The 22226-nt window shown below is 48.5% G+C and overlaps 4 protein-coding genes across 4 annotated transcripts; 3 read left to right on the forward strand and 1 right to left on the reverse strand.

The window, feature by feature from the left end:
• Positions 1-8983: 8983 nt before the first annotated feature.
• LOC123131034 (uncharacterized) lies at positions 8984-9666 on the forward strand. The gene has a single exon (XM_044550806.1). It carries the CDS (start codon positions 9098-9100, stop codon positions 9395-9397), a length of 300 nt encoding a protein of 99 aa, XP_044406741.1. The 5' UTR covers positions 8984-9097; the 3' UTR covers positions 9398-9666.
• Positions 9667-9917: 251 nt separating this feature from the next.
• On the forward strand, positions 9918-10780 carry LOC123131033 (uncharacterized). Its single transcript, XM_044550805.1, has 3 exons — positions 9918-10153; positions 10239-10298; positions 10377-10780. Exons 1-3 carry the CDS (start codon positions 10073-10075, stop codon positions 10716-10718), a joined length of 483 nt encoding a protein of 160 aa, XP_044406740.1. The 5' UTR covers positions 9918-10072; the 3' UTR covers positions 10719-10780.
• Positions 10781-16095: 5315 nt separating this feature from the next.
• Positions 16096-16848, forward strand: LOC123128499 (uncharacterized). Its single transcript, XM_044548524.1, has one exon. It carries the CDS (start codon positions 16323-16325, stop codon positions 16650-16652), a length of 330 nt encoding a protein of 109 aa, XP_044404459.1. The 5' UTR covers positions 16096-16322; the 3' UTR covers positions 16653-16848.
• Positions 16849-16981: 133 nt separating this feature from the next.
• LOC123128498 (thioredoxin-like 3-1, chloroplastic) lies at positions 16982-18429 on the reverse strand. The gene is made up of 5 exons (XM_044548523.1): positions 17970-18429; positions 17732-17803; positions 17504-17570; positions 17339-17356; positions 16982-17247 (listed from the first exon to the last, which is right to left on the reverse strand). Exons 1-5 carry the CDS (start codon positions 18266-18268, stop codon positions 17149-17151), a joined length of 555 nt encoding a protein of 184 aa, XP_044404458.1. The 5' UTR covers positions 18269-18429; the 3' UTR covers positions 16982-17148.
• Positions 18430-22226: the final 3797 nt, after the last annotated feature.

Raw genomic sequence — 22226 nt, forward strand, 5'->3', positions numbered from 1 at the left:
GAGTTCTTAGCACACGTACAGCTCGATGACGCTCCCCGGGCTCCGATCCAACAAAGCTTCGGGGATGAGTTCCGTCAGCACAACGGCGTGGTGACGATGATGATGTTCTACCGACGCAGGGCTTCGCCTAAGCACTACAACGGTATGATCGAGGTGAAATATGGTGGCAGGGGGCACCGCACACGGCTAAGGAACGATCACGTGGATCAACTTGTGTGTCTAGAGGTGCCCCCCTGCCCCCGTATATAAAGGATCCAGGGGGGGTGCGGCCGGCCCTATGGTGGCGCGTAGGAGGAGTCCTACTCCTACCGGGAGTAGGACTCCCCCCCCCCCCAAACCTTGTCCAACTAGGAGAGGTGGAGGAAGAATAGGAAAGGGGGGGCGCCGCCCCTCCCTCCTTGTCCAATTCGGACTAGGGGGAGAGGGGGCGCGCGGCCTGCCCTGCCAGCCCCTTCCTCTTCTCCACATTAGGCCCATGAGGCCCATTAACCCCCCGGGGGGTTCCGGTAACCCCCCGGTGCTCCGGTTTTATCCGATACTCTTCCGGAACCCTTCCGGTGTCCGAATATAGTCGTCCAATATATCAATCTTTATGTCTCGACCATTTCGAGACTCCTCGTCATGTCCGTGATCACATCCGGGACTCCGAACTAACTTTGGTACATCAAAATGTATAAACTCATAATAACTGTCATCGTAACGTTAAGCGTGCGGACCCGACAGTTCGAGAACAATGTAGACATGACTGAGACATATCTCCGGTCAATAACCAATAGCGGGACCTGGATGCCCATATTGGCTCCCACATCTTCTACGAAGATGTTTATCGGTCAGACCGCATAATAATATACGTTGTTCCCTTTGTCATCGGTATGTTACTTGCCCGAGATTCGATCGTCGGTATCCAATACCTAGTTCAATCTCGTTACCGGCAAGTCTCTTTACTCGTTCCGTAATACATTATTTCGCAACTAACTCATTAGTTGTAATGCTTGCAAGGCTTATGTGATGTGCAATACCGAGAGGGCCCAGAGATACCTCTCCGACAATCGGAGTGACAAATCCTAATCTCGAAATACGCCAACCCAACATCTACCTTTGGAGACACCTGTAGAGCTCCTTTATAATCACCCATTTACGTTGTGACGTTTGGTAGCACACAAAGTGTTCCTCCGGCAAACGGGAGTTGCATAATCTCATAGTCATAGGAACATGTATAAGTCATGAAGAAAGCAATAGCAACATACTAAACGATCGGGTGCTAAGCTAATGAAATGGGTCATGTCAATCAGATCGTTCAACTAATGATGTGACCTCGTTAATCAAATAACAACTCTTTGTTCATGGTTAGGAAACATAACCATCTTTGATTAACGAGCTAGTCAAATAGAGGCATACTAGTGACACTCTGTTTGTCTATGTATTCACACATGTATTATGTTTCCGGTTAATACAATTCTGGCATGAATAATAAACATTTATCATGATATAAGGAAATAAATAATAACTTTATTATTGCCTCTAGGGCATATTTCCTTCAATCGTCGCTATCGAGGACCACGATGATGTGCTCGTCCTCGCGCCCACGCTTGCGGGCATCGATCTCCTCCAGGGCCCGGGTCTGCCGGGTCATCTCCGTTCGGAGGTAGTCGTCGCGTGCCCACCGCAGGGCGTCCTCGTCGGAGAAGCCCCGCCGTGCTATCTCCTCGTACTCCGTGGGGAGGCCGGGCTCCGGCTTGGGCTCGACGAGGACGAAGCGGCCAGTGGGGGGGCGGAGTCGCTGATGCGGACGCCGGAGCTACGGGTGCACGCGCTGACAGGCGTGTCCTGGGGCTCCGGCTTGACGGGGCGGAGGCAGGGAGAGCCCGACGAGCGGCCGGACGAGGAGGAGGACGCCCCTGGCCGCTCCATGCGCCTCGGCGTCCAGGAGCTTCCACGGCGGCGTGAGAAGGACGGGGGAGCGGGGTACTCGAGGACAGCCTCCAACGTGCGGCCGGGCACGCCCCACCACCGGCGCCGGCCCTCAGAGTTGAGCCTGCCGGAGGGCATGACACCGTTGGTGTCCTCGAGCTGCTCGGCGTGACGGCGGCGGAAGTAGGGCTCCCAGAGCGGGCTGTCGGGGACGTATCATGGCCCCTCCCTCACCGCCCGCGGCAGGGACGCGCGGATACATGCGATCTCCGCACGCCGCGCCGCCTCGGTGGGTGGTGGTGGCACCGGCACACCGCCGATGCCGATCCTCCAAGCCCCGGGCACCCGCATGTCCGATGGGACCGGGTACTCGGCCTCGAAAAGGAGGCGAGCCTCGTCCTCGTGAAGATGGCGGCGCCCGAAGCCATTCGCCGCCGCGCCGTCGCCTGGAAAGCGCTCGGCCATTCTTCTGAACTGGAGACGGCGAGAGTAGAAAGGGGGGAGAAATGGGTGCGTCGGCGGTGGAGTATCTGTGCGTGTCTCCGGCGCGCTGGTGGTCGGCTTTATATAGGCGGAGGCGCCGCGTGGTAGGCTTGGCCGACGCGTTACGCGTGGCCTGATGGCGTGGCGGCCGAGGGGACGCGCGTCGCCCGGCCTTCACTGCGCCGCCCGTGAGGCATCAATGGAGGCTAACCGGCGCGGCAGCACGCGCAGCGCGCAGCTTTGGCATTGATTCGCCGCGGAAAACGAGGTGATGAAGCGGCGAGAAGGGAGTCGAGTCGCTGACGCGGCTGGCCCGCGGCTCTTCGCGCCAAAAACGATTCGCCCGGCGTCGCCGAGCGACCCCCAGCGCGTCGGGTTTGGATTGGGTCCGCCGGCGCCAATTTCGGTCCGAGCCGGCGAAAACTGAGCCCTTAGGGACGCGACTGGGCCGATTTTTTAGCGCCGGCGGCCGAAAAATCGCCTGAGGGCCTTCTTGAAGGCGCGGCTCGAGATGCTCTTAGTGGCAAGCACCGAATACAGACGCCACGTTCCGGATTCAGGTAGCAGCATCCCTTGCGAGAAGCCAAGCAATCGAGCATGTTGGCATGTCCGGCGCCGGCGCACTTTTGCTTGGCTTGCAAGCCGCGCTGCAGCTCATCTTGCCAGCGCCGGTCGGTGCCGGCGGTGTTTTGCTTGTGCGGGCAAGAAAACGGGCGAGGCCGTGCTCGCGTCTTAACGCAGATCAAGACGGCACATTGGGGTGTTGGTTGGCTGGCCAGTTGGGTCCCGGAAGCTTCCCATGCATGGCAAGATAACTAGTCTAGCATCTGGGAATCGGCGAAGCGAGCTTGCTAATTAACCCTGCACTCGTGGGGACGCATCGACCGATGGTCAAAATATTCTAGAACGAGATAGCAACAACTTGCACGATTGTGATTCAAAATGTATTTTTGTTTCAAGCGCGTACAGTGCAGGCAAGATTTACTAACTGGCCAAATGTAGTCGGTCAAACCGACGGTCTGCGCGCATCTATCTACAATCAAACATAAACAAGCAAGATACTATCAGGTACTAAGTTCATGATAAATTTAAGTTCAATTAATCATATTACTTAAGAACTCCCACTTAGATAGACATCCCTATAATCCTCTAAGTGATCACGTGGTCCAAATCAACTAAACCATAACCGATCATCACGTGAGATGGAGTAGTTTTCAGTGGTGAACATCATTATGTTGATCATATCTACTATATGATTCACGCTCGACCTTTCGGTCTCCGTGTTCCGAGGCCATATCTGCATATGTTAGGCTTGTCAAGTTTAACCTGAGTATTCTGCGTGTGCAAAACTGGCTTGCACCCGTTGTAGATGGACGTAGAGCTTATCACACCCGATCATCACGTGGTGTCTGGGCACGACGAACTTTGGCAACGTTGCATACTCAGGGAGAACACTTCTTGATAATTTAGTGAGAGATCATCTTATAATGCTACCGTCAAACAAAGAAAGATAAGATGCATAAAAGATAAACATCATATGCAATCAATATAAGTGATATGATATGGCCATCATCATCTTGTGCTTGTGATCTCCATCTTCGAAGCACCGTCATGATCACCATTGTCACCGGCGCGACACCTTGATCTCCATCGTAGCATCGTTGTCGTCTCGCCAATCTTATGCTTCCACGACTATCGCTACCACTTAGTGATAAAGTAAAACATTAAATCGCGATTGCATTGCATACAATAAAGCGACAACCATATGGCTCCTGCCAGTTGCCGATAACTCGGTTACAAAACATGATCATCTCATACAATAAAATTCAGCATCATGTCTTGACCATATCACATCACAACATGCCCTGCAAAAACAAGTTAGACGTCCTCTACTTTGTTGTTGCAAGTTTTACGTGGCTGCTATGGGCTTAAGCAAGAACCAATCTCACCTACGCATCAAAACCACAACGATAGTTTGTCAATTTGACTCTGTTTTAACCTTCGCAAGGACCGGGCGTAGTCACACTCGGTTCAACTAAAGTTGGAGAAACAGTCACCCGCAAGCCACCTATGTGCAAAGCACGTCGGGGAAACCGGTCTCGCGTAAGCGTACGCGTAATGTCGGTCCGGGCCGCTTCATCCAACAATACCGCCCGAACCAAAGTATGACATGCTGGTAGGCAGAATGACTTATATCGCCCACAACTCACTTGTGTTCTACTCGTGCATATAACATCAAACCATAAAACCTAGGCTCGGATGCCACTGTTGGGTTTCGTAGTAATTTCAAAAAAATTCTACGCACACACAAGATCATGGTGATGCATAGCAACGAGAGGGGAGAGTGTTATCTACGTACCCTCGTAGATCGCAACGGAAGCGTTGACGCAACGTAGAGGAAGTAGTCGTACGTCTTCCCGATCCGACCGATCCAAGCACCATTACTCCGGCACCTCCGAGTTCTTAGCACATGTACAACTCGATGACGCTCCCCGGGCTACGATCCAGCAAAGCTTTGGGGATGAGTTCCGTCAGCACAACAGCGTGGTGACGATGATGAGGTTCTACCGACGCAGGGCTTCGCCTAAGCACTACAACGGTATGATCGAGGTGGAATATGGTGGCAGGGGGCACCGCACATGGCTAAGGAACGATCACGTGGATCAACTTGTGTGTCTAGAGGTGCCCCCCTGTCCCCGTATATAAAGGATCCCGGGGGGGTGCGGCCGGCCCTATGGTGGCGCGTAGGAGGAGTCCTACTCCTACCGGGAGTAGGACTCCCCCCCCCCCAAACCTTGTCCAACTAGGAGAGGTGGAGGGAGAATAGGAAAGGGGGGGCGCCGCCCCTCCCTCCTTGTCCAATTCGGACTAGGGGGAGAGGGGGCGCGCGGCCTGCCCTGGCAGCCCCTTCCTCTTCTCCACATTAGGCCCATGAGGCCCATTAACCCCCCGGGGGGTTCCGGTAACCCCCCGGTGCTCCGGTTTTATCCGATACTCTTCCGGAACCCTTTCGGTGTCCGAATATAGTCGTCCAATATATCAATCTTTATGTCTTGACCATTTCGAGACTCCTCGTCATGTCCGTGATCACATCCGGGACTCCGAACTAACTTCGGTACTTCAAAATGTATAAACTCATAATAACTGTCATCGTAACGTTAAGTGTGCGGACCCTACGGTTCGAGAAAAATGTAGACATGACTGAGACATATCTCCGGTCAATAACCAATAACGGGACCTGGATGCCTATATTGGCTCCTACATATTCTACGAAGATCTTTATCGGTCAGACCGCATAACAATATACGTTGTTCCCTTTGTCATCGGTATGTTACTTGCCCGAGATTCGATCGTCGGTATCCAATACCTAGTTCAATCTCGTTACCGGCAAGTCTCTTTACTCGTTCCGTAATACATCATCTCGCAACTAACCCATTAGTTGTAATACTTGCAAGGCTTATGTGATGTGCATTACCGAGAGGGCCCAGAGATACCTCTCCGACAATCGGAGTGACAAATCCTAATCTCGAAATATGCCAACCCAACATCTACCTTTGGAGACACCTGTAGAGCTCCTTTATAATCACCCATTTACGTTGTGACGTTTGGTAGCACACAAAGTGTTCCTCCGGCAAACGGGAGTTGCATAATCTCATAGTCATAGGAACATGTATAAGTCATGAAGAAAGCAATAGCAACATACTAAACGATCAGGTGCTAAGCTAATGAAATGGGTCATGTCAATCAAATCATTCAACTAATGATGTGACCTCGTTAATCAAATAACAACTTTTTGTTCATGGTTAGGAAACATAACCATCTTTGATTAACGAGCTAGTCAAGTAGAGGCATACTAGTGACACTCTGTTTGTCTATGTATTCACACATGTATTATGTTTCCGGTTAATACAATTCTGGCATGAATAATAAACATTTATCATGATATAAGGAAATAAATAATAACTTTATTATTGCCTCTAGGGCATATTTCCTTCAATCGTCGCTATCGAGGACCACGATGACGTGCTCGTCCTCGCGCCCACGCTTGCGGGCATCGATCTCCTCCAGGGCCCGGGTCTGCCGGGTCATCTCCGTTCGGAGGTAGTCGTCGCGTGCCCACCGCAGGGCGTCCTCGTCGGAGAAGCCCCGCCGTGCTATCTCCTCGTACTCCGTGGGGAGGCCGGGCTCCGGCTTGGGCTCGACGAGGACGAAGCGGCCAGTGGGGGGCGGAGTCGCCGATGCGGACGCCGGAGCTACGGGTGCACGCGCTGACAGGCGTGTCCTGGGGCTCCGGCTTGACGGGGCGGAGGCAGGGAGAGCCCGACGAGCGGCCGGACGAGGAAGAGGACGCCCCGGGCCGCTCCATGCGCCTCGGCGTCCAGGAGCTTCCACGGCGGCGTGAGAAGGACGGGGGAGCGGGGTACTCGAGGCGCGGCGTGTTGCCGCACTCGATGTACTCGAGGACAGCCTCCAACGTGCGGCCGGGCACGCCCCACCACCGGCGCCGGCCCTCGGAGTTGAGCCTGCCGGAGGGCATGACACCGTTGGTGGCCTCGAGCTGCTCGGCGTGACGGCGGCGGAAGTAGGGCTCCCAGAGCGGGCTGTCGGGGACGTATCATGGCCCCTCCCTCACCGCCCGCGGCAGGGACGCGCGGATACATGCGATCTCCGCACGCCGCGCCGCCTCGGTGGGTGGTGGTGGCACCGGCACACCGCCGACGCTGATCCTCCAAGCCCCGGGCACCCGCATGTCCGATGGGACCGGGTACTCGGCATCGAAAAGGAGGCGAGCCTCGTCCTCGTGAAGATGGCGGCGCCCGAAGCCATTCGCCGCCGCGCCGTCGCCTAGAAAGCGCTCGGCCATTCTTCTGAACTGGAGACGGCGAGAGTAGAAAGGGGGGAGAAATGGGCGCGTCGGCGGTGGAGTATCTGTGCGTGTCTCCGGCGCGCTGGTGGTCGGCTTTATATAGGCGGAGGCGCCGTGTGGTAGGCTTGGCCGGCGCGTTACGCGTGGCCTGATGTCGTGGCGGCCGAGGGGACGCGCGTCGCCCGGCCTTCACTGCGCCGCCCGTGAGGCATCAATGGAGGCTAACCGGCGTGGCAGCGCGCGCAGCGCGCAGCTTTGGCATTGATTCACCGCGGAAAACGAGGCGATGAAGCGGCGAGAAGGGAGTCGAGTCGCTGACGCGGCTGGCCCGCGGCTCTTCGCGCAAAAGACGATTCGCCCGGCGCCGCCGAGCGACCCCCAGCGCGTCGGGTTCGGATTGGGTCCGCCGGCGCCAATTTCGGTCCGAGCCGGCGAAAACTGAGCTCTTAGGGACGCGACTGGGCCGATTTTTTAGCGCCGGCGGCCGAAAAATCGCCTAAGGGCCTTCTTGAAGGCGCGGCTCGAGATGCTCTTAGTGGCAAGCACCGAATACAGACGCCACGTTCCGGATTCAGGTAGTAGCATCCCTTGCGAGAAGCCAAGCAATCGAGCATGTTGGCATGTCCGGCGCCGGCGCACTTTTGCTTGGCTTGCAAGCCGCGCTGCAGCTCATCTTGCCAGCGCCGGTCGGTGCCGGCGGTGTTTTGCTTGTGCGGGCAAGAAAACGGGCGAGGCCGTGCTCGCGTCTTAACGCAGATCAAGACGGCACATGGGGGTTTTGGTTGGCCTGGCCAGTTGGGTCCGGGAAGCTTCCCATGCATGGCAAGATAACTAGTCTAGCATCTGGGAATCGGCGAAGCGAGCTTGCTAATTAACCCTGCACTCGTGGGGACGCATCGACCGATGGTCAAAATATTCTAGAACGAGATAGCAACAACATGCACGATTGTGATTCAAAATGTATTTTTGTTTCAAGCGCGTACAGTGCAGGCAAGATTTACTAACTGGCCAAATGTAGTCGGTCAAACCGACGGTCTGCGCGCACCGTCGGGTCTCCGATCTGCCGCTTGCGAAGGTTTTGGGGCGGCGCGGCGACGTGGTCATCCGAAGGTTAACCAACCGCGCCCTGCCCCTGTGGTTAATCAATCAACAAACGTGTTCAACGGGTCAAATTGGTGGCAGAGTACTGCTTAATTACGTCCGTGCGTTGGAATTGGAAAACCACTGCTTCCAGAATCGATGGCGACGATATTGCCTGGACAAGTGTAGATCGACGAGGTTGATATAAGTCATTATCTATGTGGCCAGAGAATCACAACACCAGGTCACCCTATCACCCATCACTTTCTCCAAATGGCACACTGCTTAATTAACCAAGCCGTCCAAACACCCTTAGCAGCCACCTCCAACAAAAAAAGGTACGCTTAGCAGCCTTGGCACACGACACACATCCCACAAGTCAAGCCGATCCGACGTCGCAAGGATGTTGACACCACGACGCCACATCAAGATCAAGACCCCGACCCAAAAATGGCCGAGAGTGAAAACGTGAAGCCAAAGACTCGTTCCACGGCAGCTTCGCCTCCCTTGCCTTCCCGGCAAAGCAACACGAAACCCACAACGCTTCACCGCTTGCGTTTGCGTACACGACCCAGAGAAAAATAATCACACCTCGCCGTCGCACATGCCGCACGCAAGGCTCTATATAAACAGCAACCCAGCAGCCAAAAGCCACCACCGAATCATCGATACACAGGAGCGACCTCATCATCTGACACACACGCATCTTATTAGCCATCCACTTTGATTGACTGATCCACCGATCCCTCGCCGCCGATGACCATGGAGGAGGCGCTCATCTCGCCGGAGCTGCGCGACGTGCTGGCCAAGGTGGCGGTGTTCCTGCTCGTGCAGGGGCTGGTGTACCTCATCCTCACCAACTCCTCCGACGTCTTCTCCAAGAACAAGAGGCTCCGGTCCCTCAGCTTCCGGCCCATGCGGTCCATGAGCGTGCGCCGCGTCCTGGCGCCGCTCTCCGACGTCCCCGTCGGCACCGACGACGACTCGCCCTCGCCGTCGCTGTCTTCGTCTTCGTCGTGGTCGTCGCGCCGCTGGGGTAAGCGCCACGAGGATTGAGCAGCTTGGAGGTTGGAGCGGTTCTGACGCCAATAGCCTGGTGATGAACTGCCGTGGGTTTGAGATTTCAGAATGGTATTTGTTGAAGTCTCATGTGAGCTAGATTTAGATGGGGTCTTGTACATATGTTCATTGATTTGAATTGGGAGGATGAACAAGTATTTGAAAAATGTTGAAGAAGGGTTTTGAAAAATGTTGAACAAGTATATGAGAAAATGTTGACCATGTATATATGACATTTAAATGTTATCATCATACTATTATGTTTACGGCCCGACTAAATGATACTAAAACCCGATTATTTTCTAACGAAAATACAGTAATTAATATGTATTCGCTCATTTCATTATTTGTAAATAAACTATTTTTATTGGATGATATGAAAATGTTATTAAAATTAAAATATATTAAAAAGTTTTAATTGTATCTTATTAAATTATGTTATGATCGTGTTATTATGTTTAGAGTCGACATTGCCACGGCATGATTCATATCTGCCACTACATTGCTCTCCTTCGGTGCATCTTCGTAGTGGCAGACATCCCAGGAACATGGCACGGGCTTGGATTTAATGCCCGAGCAGACTCGTTTTTTGGACCCAAATGCATACAGAGGACATGGCGCATACACCCAAAGTGAGAGATCTCAGACGTATCTCTCCACGCGAGGATCTAGATGCCCAAGGAGACTCGTTTGCCAAAGATAAACCAGTACGGCGTACAATGGCTATACACTGGAGGCGATGGATCTCAGCGGGTACTCATGTTTGCATTTTTTATACATTTGCAATGATATCATATATTATCCTCACGGTTTATTTTCGTAACAATTTTCTTACTAGTACGGCGGACAATGGCCATACACTGGAGGCGAGGGATCACAATGCTACGACACCGCTCAAGTATGTTTAACCATAATAAGTAATTACTCGCATACAACATTTTCATGCCTCATATTTAAATATGGTTTTTCTGTGCAGGAAAGTACTAATCATACATGGCACGATGAGGACACCCAGCGTGGCCTCAATACAGACATCCTCATAGCATCCCATGATCGTGGTAACACGGTTCCTAGAATAATTACAGACTACTTCCATGAGAATGTTATTGGCCTATCTTATATCCCTCCGGAGTCACAATCAAACACCTACAATTTCGCATCAGGATCTCAATATGGATTGCAGACTCCAGCACCTATGCAGGAGTCACGGACACAAGAAGACGAGGGGAGTACGGCCGTGGTCTTCATGCACACCGACCACCTAATCCCTTGTCGCCTTTCGGTCGTCAGGAAAGACCAGCTGGCCGTTGTCGAGTAGGGTGATTCGTCTATTTATGGGTGCAACCTATTCTATCTATATATGACAGTTCTAGACTTTCCGATATATATGTAAAAGACATCTATGTATGAGAAAATAAAAAAGCATCCAAATTATGACATTAAAGTAGTGCATCTCTAATAAATATACAACACAATGTTGATGCATCGTCATACAGAAACTACATGAAGTCATCCTCACTATTCTCTCTAAAATGGGGCTTCCCCAGGTCTTCACGATTGCGTCACCTGAACTTTTTCAAATTTATCATTCGCGAACATTTTTTAAATTCGTGAACAAATATTTTTCAAATTAATCGTTCATGAACTTTTTCAAATTTATTGTTCGCAAACATTTTCAAAATTTTCATTCGTAGACATTTATTAAAAGTCACGAATCACAAATATTTTTAATAAATATTTTTTATTTAACATTCGCGAACTTTTTTCAAAGTCGTGAATCACAATTTTTTTAAATGTTCACAACTTAAAAAGAATGTTCGCGAATCACAAATATTTTTCAAATTTATCGTTCTCAATTTTTTTAAAGTCGTGGACAAATAGTTTTTCAAATTAACCATTCACCACATTTTCAAATTTATCGTTCACAAGCATTTTCAAAAATTTTTAAAGTCACGAATCATAAATATTTTTAACAAATATTATTTTATTTATTGTTCGCAAACTTTTTATCAAGTTGTGAATCACAATTTTTTTAATGTTCACAGCTTTAAAAAAATGTTCCTGAATCAAAAATATTTTTCAAATTTATCATTCTCGACCTTTTTTTTAATGCCGTGAATAAATAGTTTTCAAATTAATCATTCACGAACATTTTTAAATTTATCATTCAAAAACATTTTCAAATTTTTCGTCCCTGGACACTTTTTTAAAGTCACTAATCACAAATATTTTTAATTTATCGTTCACGAACATTTTTTAATGTCGCGGATCACAAATATATTTTTTGAAACCTTCGCGAACATTTTTTTTAAAGTCGTGAACAAATAGTTTTCAAATTTATCGTTCACGAACATTTTTTTTAAAGTCACGAATCACATATAGTTTTAAAGTCGTGAACAAATTTATCGCGCTTGACCGTTAGAGGGAGAAAACCGGGCAGCTGGCCGGTTCAGGTGACCTGTGTGACCTATCTGCACCCGTAATGCAAGTTCTATGACGGGTTTTTCCGATTTGCAAGTACTGTGACTTAAGTGCACCCGCAGAGCAAGTTCTCGGACCGCCGGTGCCATTTACTCACATCTCTTGCTATTTGGTGTATTGAGTATTGACATCACTGTTGTTCTCCCATTTCTAAAAACTGCACCCTCCGTGCTGCAGCATGAAGAAAGATTAGCACAGCGTGATGCGATGGAGGTGATGTTAAACTACTCTGGGACATGGACAAATACATGCTTTGGAACTCCGGCAAGGCTGGGAGAGATGGAGAAGGGGAAACAAATTAGAATGGCCATCTGAAGCAAGACTCTTGAGCACAATGCTGTCAGAGAGAGGGAACAAAACGAGCACACCTGGGCACAGAACGCAGGGCCCTGGTGGCACGCGTCGGAGGAGTCCTAGAGCGGGGACAGCATACTGGGAGATGACCGACGAGGTCGAGCTGGTGGCGGTGAGAGGAGGAACCTGTGAAGAGGTTAATCATCCCCCATGCCACTCAAGTACAGCTGTAAGCAGCAGAGGCACAACAGACCGTACCAGAGACGGAGACGCCCGAGCAGCTTGTACGGATTGGAGAGCTGGAGAAGCCATATACAGTGGAGCAGGGTAGGGGCGGTTTGACCTTTTGGCATCGGTTTTGACTCTTGAGAGCCATTTAGCTCATATGCTTGCTAGAGCATTTTATCAGTGCTGAAGCACCATGCGTCATTTGGGATATTGCCAAAACCTTGAGAATATCATTCCAGGCAAAGGGCAACTATGATGGGGGACGCGAATTTGATGAACATGGGTGCGTGCGCGCACATCCTTTATGAATAGTAAATTCAAAAAATACTAGAAAAAATATAAAAAATCTATTTTTTTAACATACATAATCAATCGGTATACTCGCATATGAAGTTTCACGAAGAAATCGCATATGTGGTAAATCTGGGCAAAAATGACAAAATCGAAGCTATATTAAAAAACATTGTTTAATGAATAGTATGGTCGCATTTGTATTTTCTTCATTAAGAATACCATGAGTGTCAATGCATCATAAAACTTCACACGTGAGTAGAATGATCGACTAAGCTTCTTACCATGAAATTTTAGATTTTTTATATTTTTTCTAGGATTTTTTTTATGAATTTACTATTCACGTGAGATGCGCGCACACCATATCCATCATTGTATTTTCGCTAAGATAAGGCACTTTATCATTTCTCCTAATTAAGTACAAGCAGGTCATCGTGCAGCTAGCCATTGTAATTGAGGTGTGACCAACATGGGTCTCGTTCCCGCCTGGTGCAACTAGCCATTTGCACTGCCGTGCAATCAATTCTCATCAACGCACCTAACGTTTCAATGCGTGAGGCTGCCATGTTGGCCATTTACTAGGGGCACAGAGGCGATATGAGCAATATACCGGCTGGTGTACGTTGACCAGGAAATGTTATACGGCAATGATGTATTGTAGTAGTACGAATCATCGTGAGGACGAGTGGTGCTGATAACGACCTCGCGTGGCTGCATGTACACACGCGAATTATCGCTAGATAAATGGCTATAAAAAGATGCAGAATACAACATGCTAGGGGTGGTTTTATAGAGTTGTCAAGGCAAGAGATAAGGCGGGAAAGAAATGCCGGGAAGAACTTTGGTAGGAAAAATTAGCGGGATGAATTTATGGCGTGAAAAAAATGGCGGGAGGAAAATGTCACATTTTATTTCAAAGATACATATTTTGATTACGACACGGTACAACTGAAAATAAGATACATTGGACTATTGAAATAAAGTTATATTGAACTACTGAAGTAAAGCTATAATAAACTGTTGAAATTAAGATACAAACAATTACGAAATTTAAAATACTACCGCAAAAATCTACTGAGTCCAGCATAGATAGTTTTCTTTTCCATTGTCAGCTTCTTCTGCTGCCTTGGCATCACGAGTCCTTTCTTTCTTTCTCTATCTCTACGCCTCACGGGCCTCTTTCGCTGTCGTTCCTGCTCCTCCATGCGACGAGTCTTTTCCATGTTTTTCTTCCCTAAATCCTGAAAGAAACACTTTTGCTCGGCATAGTATTCTCTCTCTCTCTCTCTCTCTCTCTCTACTGCCTCCTTTCCGTGTCGCTTTTCCGCGTAGAAACTATCCCATGCACGGCGACTTCTTTCACGAATCTCAGTCAATGCCTAAGCCGGCATCTCCATGTCAATTTAACGATAATACATGCACAGAGGCGGAGGAGACTATAACAAAAGTAAGAATGTTAATAAGGAATCAACCAAAGAGACCAACTTGATGTCTATTCATGATGGTTGAAGCATACTGGAGGCTTGTTCTATGATGAACTAGCTATGGATGGATCTTCCTCATAATTGGTGCACATGAGAAACTTCATGCCCAACCAATCTGAAAAATCCGACAGCTTCTTCACCTTGCAAAGATCGCCATACCAATACCGCAGGACTGCTACCCTCGGAGGCAAACTCGCATTCTTCATTTTCCTCGGCCTAATGCTTTGATCCGAGTAAAGCAAACTCACAGTGGCGATTTTGAGGGTGGCTGGATGATGAAAGAAGAGAGGTTCAATGCCTTGTTTTATAGGTTCAGATGACAAATATGATGGCGGGAAAATAAGGCGCTAATAGATGAAATTTAAGATGAAAAATACGCGTGATCCAAAACACTGCAATTAGTGTTGGCAGAAACGGCAAATGCCACCAACCGATAGCCTGCGATGGTGTCGCGTCGCACGCTGCACCAACAGTGCTGCCACCTCGTCCGGTGGCGGCAGGGCCCACCGGTAGGGCTCCGTTCCGTCGCGCCGCTGGAATCATGTGATCTGCAGCCTGCCGCATGGCCGGCTGGCGGCAGGGGCTGCCGCCTCGCGCCGTGGCGGCAGGTGCCACGTGTCGGCTGGCACGCGTGCCGCCATGGCCTGGCTGATCCTTTTCAACAATGTGTCTCAGAGATGATTTTTTTTTTTTGTGTCAATTCAGTTGATGAGGTGGTCCTTCCGGACAAAAATTTGAGGATCACCTGGATCATCTGGCTTCACCGTTTCTGAGGGCATCTCCCACGAGAAACCAAGCAAGCAACCACGTTGGGGTGTGTGGCACTGGCTGCCGGCGCCGGCGCACGTTTGCTTGGCTCGCAAGCCGCGTCAGGGAAAACCTTTACTATCTAGCTGGCGCGCGCTGCCTATCTTGCCAGCGCCGGTCGGTGCCGGTGATGTTTTGCTTGCGCTGCGCGGGCAAGAAAACGAGGGCGGGCGGTGCCCTTCGTCCCACAGCGATCAAGCCGGCACATGGGAGCGCTGGCCGGGTCCCGGCCGGAAGGTTCCCATGGCACTATGGCAGAGCCACAGCAGCATCTGGGAATCGGCGAGGCGAGATGGCAATCCCGTATAACTAACCTTGGGGTTGGGATGCATCGACCGATGGTCAAAACACACATATTCTAGAAAGAGATGCTAACAGCTTGCAGGACTGTCTCCGTACGAGGCACTCAAAATACTTGTCATCAAAATGGATAAAAAATGATGTATCTAGAACTAAAATACATTTGGATACATCCTCTTTTGTTCATTTTGATGACAAGTATTTCCAGACGGAGGGAGTACGTACTCCTACTACTTAGCGCGTACAGGGAAGATTAGCCACATGACATGTAGCTGGTCAAACCGAAGATATGGGCGCGGCGACATGGTCATTTTTCGAAGCTTTACCAACCACGCCCCTGGCCCTGTGGTTAATTAATAACCAACAAAACGTGTTCAGCGAATTAAACTGGCACGCAGAGTGCTCCCTAATCACGTACGTCTGCGTGCTGGAAACCACCGCTTCCAGAATACGTACGTTCTGATGAGATTTCTCGGACAAGTGTAGACCGATGAGATAAGTCGTTCTCCATCTGTCTCGAGAATCACAACGCCACGTCACTCACTCATCTCTTTCCCCCGAGCCGGCCAAGTAATCTCAGCAGCCTTCACACGAGTGCACGACACACGTCCCCCAAGCCGGTCAAACCATCCCAGCGGCGCAAAGATGTTGACACGACGACGCCACGTCGAGGTCCCGAACCTAAAAGTAGGGGGGAAAAACATGAAAACGTGCAGCTAAATGACTCGTTCCACAGCGGCAGCTGCGCCGGCGCCGCCCTCTCCTTCCCGGCAAAGCAACGCGGCCAACCCATAACACTTCACCGCTTGCGTTTGCGTACACGACCGAGAGAAAAATAATCACACCTCGCCATCGCACATGCCACGGCAATCCACAAGCACAAGCCAAGCGCCGGAGCTCTATATAAGGAGCCGGCGAGCAGGCGAAGGCCACCATCCAGATCGAATCATCGATACACAATCACAGCCTCATCATCAGCCACAAGGGATCTCGTTTGGTTGAGTGATTGATCGATCGACCCCTCGCCGCCGGTGACCATGATGGGGGAGGCGCTCATCTCGCCGGAGCTGCGCGACGTGTTGGCCAAGGTGGCGGTGTTCCTGCTCGTGCAGGGGCTGGTGTACCTCATCCTCACCAACTCCTCCGACGTCTTCTCCAAGAGCAAGAGGCTCCGGTCCCTCAGCTTCCGGCCCATGCGGTCCATGAGCGTGCGCCGCGTCCTGGCGCCGCTCTCCGACGTCCCCGTCGGCACCGACGACGACTCGCCCTCGCCCTCGCCTTCGCTGTTTTCGTCTTCTTCGTGGTCGTCGCGCCGCTGGGTAGCCGCAAAGAGGATTGAGCAGCTTGGAGTCAGAGCGGTTGCTTAGTTCTGACGCCAGATGGGTAGCTACTAGTACTAGCGAACATGGTAATTCTGAACTGTCCAGGGTTTGTTATCGTGGTTTGACCGTTTGAGATTTGAGAATGGTATTTGTTTAACTCTCATGTAAATCAGATTAGCTGTGGCCTTGTAGATATGTTCATTGATTTGAATCGGGATGATGAATTATTTGATTCTTTACAGTTTGTCTTCTGTATAAATTGTGAATGTGGATTGTTCGGTTCTTCATAATTTGTTTCCATTGACTTGTGCAATATAGTTCTTGATTGTTGTTTCATTTATAAATATTAACTTCTGATCAGTGCACCATGTACCTATCAATACAGAACTGAAGTATATTCAAGTGAAATCTTGCAACAGATCAATAGCATAGGCCAGCTCTGCTGTATTAAGGAGCTGAAATAAAGTTTTATTGATCGGGTTACAGTGTCCGAGGAGATCATCTCAAACCTCTATATACAGTATAATGAGTATGTAATCAGTCACTTGTACTTCTGGATCATCTCTCTAACCTCATCCATCACCAGCCACGCTTTGTGGCCTCCTATCACTTCCTCCTTCCATTCTCCATCCTTCCACAACTGGAAATTAATAAGAGCATCGCGATAAGATATTCATGATTTCAATCATAAAGGGACGAAGACGGAAGTTCAGAAATAAATGTGACGTTACCTGAATTGTGGGCATTTTCTGAAGGCAGAAGCAGAGACAAATGGGAGCCATGACAGAATCAAAATAAACTTATCAGATGATATCAGAGTCGTTGTGAACCAATCGGTACACAAATTTCCCATTCAAATTGAAGTGGCTACGCTAAGCCCAAATCTGCTGACTTACGCTTATATTCCCTCTTTTCACCACGGCCTGTGGAACTTTATTGACATCCACAAAGTAGAACCTGACTCTGCAAAAGAAACAAAACGTTGTTGCTAGTCCGAGTCAAGAGATTGCTTCTGCACATTCCACAACGACTGATTGTTGTGGATATCAAATCTCAGTGCGAAGAATCATGAAACTGTATCAACACAACACGGCACGAAACCATTTCAAGGAATTCAGACCAACCCTGGAAATTCTCCTGCTATCTTCTCCAGCTTGGGCTTGAGGTAAATGCATTTCCGGCACCAGCTGGCCATCCTGGCAAGAACACACTGAAGCCTCAGCGTCTGATCCGAGGGCTGAGGTAAATGGTTGAATACCAGAGCAACAGTACTACTACATGCTGGTTAAAATACAGAGCAGCAAGGCAGGCAGTCACGGGAAGCTGCACTGCAACTCGCATTGGTACAGGATAGTGTCGTACCAGTCGATGATGATGGGCTGGTTTTGCTCGGCGGAGGAGGCGAGCGCGGCGTCGAGCTTGTCCATGCTGTCGATCTCGCCCATCTCCACCGGCACCGACGCGTCCCAGAAGTAGGCCGCCTCCGCCCTCACCCCTCTTCCTCCCGTCCTCGCCACACGAACACCGCCTCGCCACAGCGCCCCGCCGACGGTCGAGCACGCCGCCACGGAGGACGGGACCGGGGCCGCCTGCTCCCGCGCCGAGGCGGCGCAGTAGAGGTCCCGGCAGAGCGCGCGCGGGCCCGGCGCGAGCAGCGGCATTGGCTCGATAGCTTCCCGGAGGCGGCAGCCGCTCGCGGCGTCGAGAGAGCTCGTGGATTTCCAACGGGTGGCGTGGTCTGCGCGTGGAATCGATCCAAGAACGCGAGGCTGCGAGCGGACGGCAATGGCAACCAAGCAAGCAAGGCGCGGAAGCCGAACCGGAGAGGCTTATCCGCATGACGGGACAAAAGCGTCGGCTTCTGGAGCCCACCGGACCGGGAAATATCTCCAGATCTTTTTTTGTTTGTGTTGCGTGCGAGTTGGATTGGACCTAGCTGTAAGGGCTTGACACTGTCTCCGGCCCAGAGTGACCGGTGAACATGGGCCCCGAGTCACCGCTCCCTCCAGATGGGCCAGCCCAAATCAACGTCCATATTTCCGTTCTTTCGTATTTTATTTCTTTAGATTTTCGAAATATTATAAATACATACTCCCTCTGTTTCATAATGTAGTGCATATAGGTTTTTTGACAAGTCGAGCATCATAAATTTTGACCAAATTTGTAGAGAAAAAACATTTACATCTACAATGTCAAACTTATATCATCAAATTCATCATAAGATGAAATTTCATACTTTATATGTTTGGTATTACCGTATTGCTATTGTAGATATAAATAGTTATCTCTAATAACTTGGCCAAAGTTTGACTTTAAAAATATTTACATGCTCCACATTATGGAACAGACGGAGTATATTCCAAAAAAATTGAATGTACTTCAAATAGTAAAAACTGTTCATTACGAATTTGAAAAATGTTAACACGGTGTACAAAATTAGCAAGTGTAATTTAAAGGAATGTTGATAGCATTCACAAAAAAATTGTGACATCTAAAAAATGTTCACGTGTTTCAGAAATATGTATGTGCAATTTTTTAATACATTATGCAATGTAAAAAAAATGTGATCATGTAGTTAAAACAATATTTTAGACTGTTCAAATAAATGTATGTTACGTTTTAAAAAATGTGCACAAATTTGAAAATTTTGTTTTTGACATTTAAAATATACATACTGTAAAAAAAGTTTGCATAGTTACAAAAATATTGTGTACTATGCCAAGAAAAAAATCAACGTGCATGTGAAAATGTTTATCACGTATTAAAAAATAAATTTGAATTTTAAAAAATGTTAATCATGTATTTGAAAAATGTTAAACATTTATAATTTTTATATGTACCAAAAATATACAATGTATATGCAAAAAAAATCAAAACATATTTGAAAAAAAAGTTAATCATGTATGTGAACAATGTTAAACATATATGAAAAAAATGTTCCTGCTGTATAGGAAAAATGTATAGTGCATACAAAAAAATGTAGTCATGTGCTAGAAAAAGGGGGGAAACGGAGAAAGAAACAAAGAAAACCAAAAGAAAAAAGTTATGTAAAAAAACTGAAGAAAACTGCTGCAAATAGTGAATAAAATCTATAAGAAACCACATAGAGAAAAGGACACGCATGCACTGCATATAGTGCTAGAACTCTACCTCAGGAGTAGGCGATACATAGCTCTGGCGATGCAATTGGCCCAGAGAAGGTAGGAGAGTGGGAGAGTGCACGTCGACCTAATCTCTTGCCCGGCCCACTCTTTGGCGAACAAATGGAAAATGGCAGATACGAAATCGGAAACCTGAACCCCTCCACGTCCGATTCTCCAACAAACAGCATATGTGTTGACCGCTCGACCATCTGACCCACTGGACCAAACGTATTGTTCCACCAAATGTTTGGACCACGTACTACTACCAACGTTCTCTGTGTGACAGCAAAAGGATTTAGGCGTCCCAAATTATAGAGCTCCAACATCAGTTTCGACTGCACTGCAACTGCAACTGCAAGTGTCCTTGGTCGAGCTCTAGTTTCTGTTTGTAGAGCTGTAATCGGCAGGCCATTCGTTTCTCTTTCTCTCTCTCTATACACAAATGCAGGGTGGGCATCCAACCGATCTCTTCGGGTCCGATTTGCAACGAATGGTCTGCGGCGTGACCTGATCACCCCAGAGCCACCCATTGTCGCACTGACAATGTCTCCGGCTCCTGTACTCCATCCTTTGTTACACTGCGGTTCGTGGCCGGCAACGTCGGCAGGGGCGGACCCAGGATAAAAACTGACCGGGGGCACCCAGCTATACAAAACTCTCGATAATTTTTACACATAGGCTTATATAAACGTCTATATGTCCTATATATAGACATTTTCTTGCAAGTCATAAGATATTTCATTCAAGTTCTAAAAAGAGATACTTCATCCAATCATAACACAACAAGTTATCAATAAAGTGAACATACCTTACAAAAAGACTTTAAATCCAAATAGTTCATATTTTGCAAAAGAATATTCATCTCTAACATAAATACTGTGTTCTGAAAAGAAACAACACATATTAGTATTAGCAATTTAAAATTCTAATGGAAATGGTAAACACACAAGAGGTGTAAGGTATAGGATCATTACAATACATTTCTCCCACGACGATCTTTAATCTTATGGAAACGATCAAGAATCACTTTATAAGCAATTTCGTCCAGTAGTCCATTTTCCACGAAGCAAATTAGGCTATGGCTCAAATAATCATCACCAATTTTGTTACGCAAAGCACCCTTCACAATCTTCATAACTGAAAAACATCTGTCAACATTGGCAGTGGTTACAGGGAGAGTCAACGCTAGCTTCAAAAGCCAATATACCAATGATAGGAGAGATGCTTCCTTGTATCCACCGTCGGTTTAGCCAAATCACCTATTTTGTCCAAAGCTAGAAAACATTGTATCATGGAGTGTATTATCTATGTAGAGACCAAGTTCGTGTTCAAGAGTCACCATATTTTTGTGATTAAAAATCATCAGGATAAATCTTGGCTAATTTCAGCAACATTTCCTTGTCAAAATGGCAAAGTAAATCAGTTGGGCTCAAAGCAGACCTGTTGGTGGTGATGGTGTCGTCCCTTTCTTTCTAACTGTAAAAATTCCGAGAGAAAGCATCCTAGTAGTAGCAGACTATCAAGCCAGCAGACAAGTGAGAGTAATAGAATGGTTTGCCGGATTGAATTGCATAGAAAATTCCAGAATGGTACTACAAGTTAAGCTACCGGTAGTGTGCCACACTAATCCTACAATTTATGGTTAGAACCAACAGTACATGCCTGATAGAGTACTAGTACGGATTGCATATTTTCACTTGGTTTGACAGAAAACACAAAGAAATCAAATAAAAAATAAGGACCGGAGAGATCCAGTCAAACCAAATCGAGAAGTACCTGTGTTTCTGTTTGCCTATGGCAGTTTCGGAGTTGGGATGAGATTGAGATTAATAAAGCTTGGGGATGGGCACTTGAGCAGAAGTTGCTGCTGCTGCAGACCGGACCTACGTAGACCAGCGCTCGCGCCGCGGCGGCCGGCAGGCGAGTGGGCAGCCGCAGAGCCACGATCGACCAATCCTCAAAGTGGCAGTGCGTGGTGGCTGACGGTTCACTTCTTGGTTTAATCGATTTTCTAGCTATTAGCCTATTCATTAATTGATTGATCTCCGAGAGTCGAAGAGGCAAGCAGTAGCCAATTTCTCCTCGTGTTCATCGCTTTGTTGAAGGACACGCATCTCTTCACTTTTCTCGATTTGGTTTGCTTTTTTATGGGCTTTACGGAGAAGGGCCAATGGGGAGTGGGGGCACCAGCTCTTGCGTGACCGGAGGCCTGCTGGCTGGATCGGGTGTTTAGGGCCAGTTCTTTTGGGCAATTCTCTCAGAATTGACCCTCTCCCCAGCTTCTCCCAGAATTGCCACTTAATATTTTTTTACAATTCCTAGTTAGTTAAGGTCTAATTAGCTAGGAATTGTAAAAAAATATTAAGTGGCAATTCTGGAAGAAACTGGAGAGGGGGTCAATTCTGGGAGAATTGCCCAAAAAAATTGGCCCTTATATCGGGGCGACAGGAACCCCGCTCGTCACAACGTGCGTCCG

The sequence above is a fragment of the Triticum aestivum genome, chromosome 6A (assembly GCF_018294505.1).
Source record: "Triticum aestivum cultivar Chinese Spring chromosome 6A, IWGSC CS RefSeq v2.1, whole genome shotgun sequence".
Lineage (NCBI taxonomy): Eukaryota > Viridiplantae > Streptophyta > Magnoliopsida > Poales > Poaceae > Triticum > Triticum aestivum.

What these genes read in the sequence shown, in the direction of transcription:
- LOC123131033 (XM_044550805.1), top strand. Translation starts at nt 10,073, where the DNA reads ATGCCCAAGGAGACTCGTTTGCCAAAGATAAACCAGTACGGCGTACAA. An exon ending in GAGGCGATGGATCTCAGCGG is followed by an intron (nt 10,154 to 10,238) that starts GTACTCATGTTT and finishes TTTTCTTACTAG; the next exon opens with TACGGCGGACAATGGCCATA. An exon ending in AATGCTACGACACCGCTCAA is followed by an intron (nt 10,299 to 10,376) that starts GTATGTTTAACC and finishes TTTTCTGTGCAG; the next exon opens with GAAAGTACTAATCATACATG.
- LOC123128499 (XM_044548524.1), top strand. Translation starts at nt 16,323, where the DNA reads ATGATGGGGGAGGCGCTCATCTCGCCGGAGCTGCGCGACGTGTTGGCC.
- LOC123131034 (XM_044550806.1), top strand. Translation starts at nt 9,098, where the DNA reads ATGACCATGGAGGAGGCGCTCATCTCGCCGGAGCTGCGCGACGTGCTG.
- LOC123128498 (XM_044548523.1), bottom strand. Translation starts at nt 18,268, where the DNA reads ATGCCGCTGCTCGCGCCGGGCCCGCGCGCGCTCTGCCGGGACCTCTAC. An exon ending in CAGCCCATCATCATCGACTG is followed by an intron (nt 17,804 to 17,969) that starts GTACGACACTAT and finishes TGTTCTTGCCAG; the next exon opens with GATGGCCAGCTGGTGCCGGA. An exon ending in ATAGCAGGAGAATTTCCAGG is followed by an intron (nt 17,571 to 17,731) that starts GTTGGTCTGAAT and finishes TTTCTTTTGCAG; the next exon opens with AGTCAGGTTCTACTTTGTGG.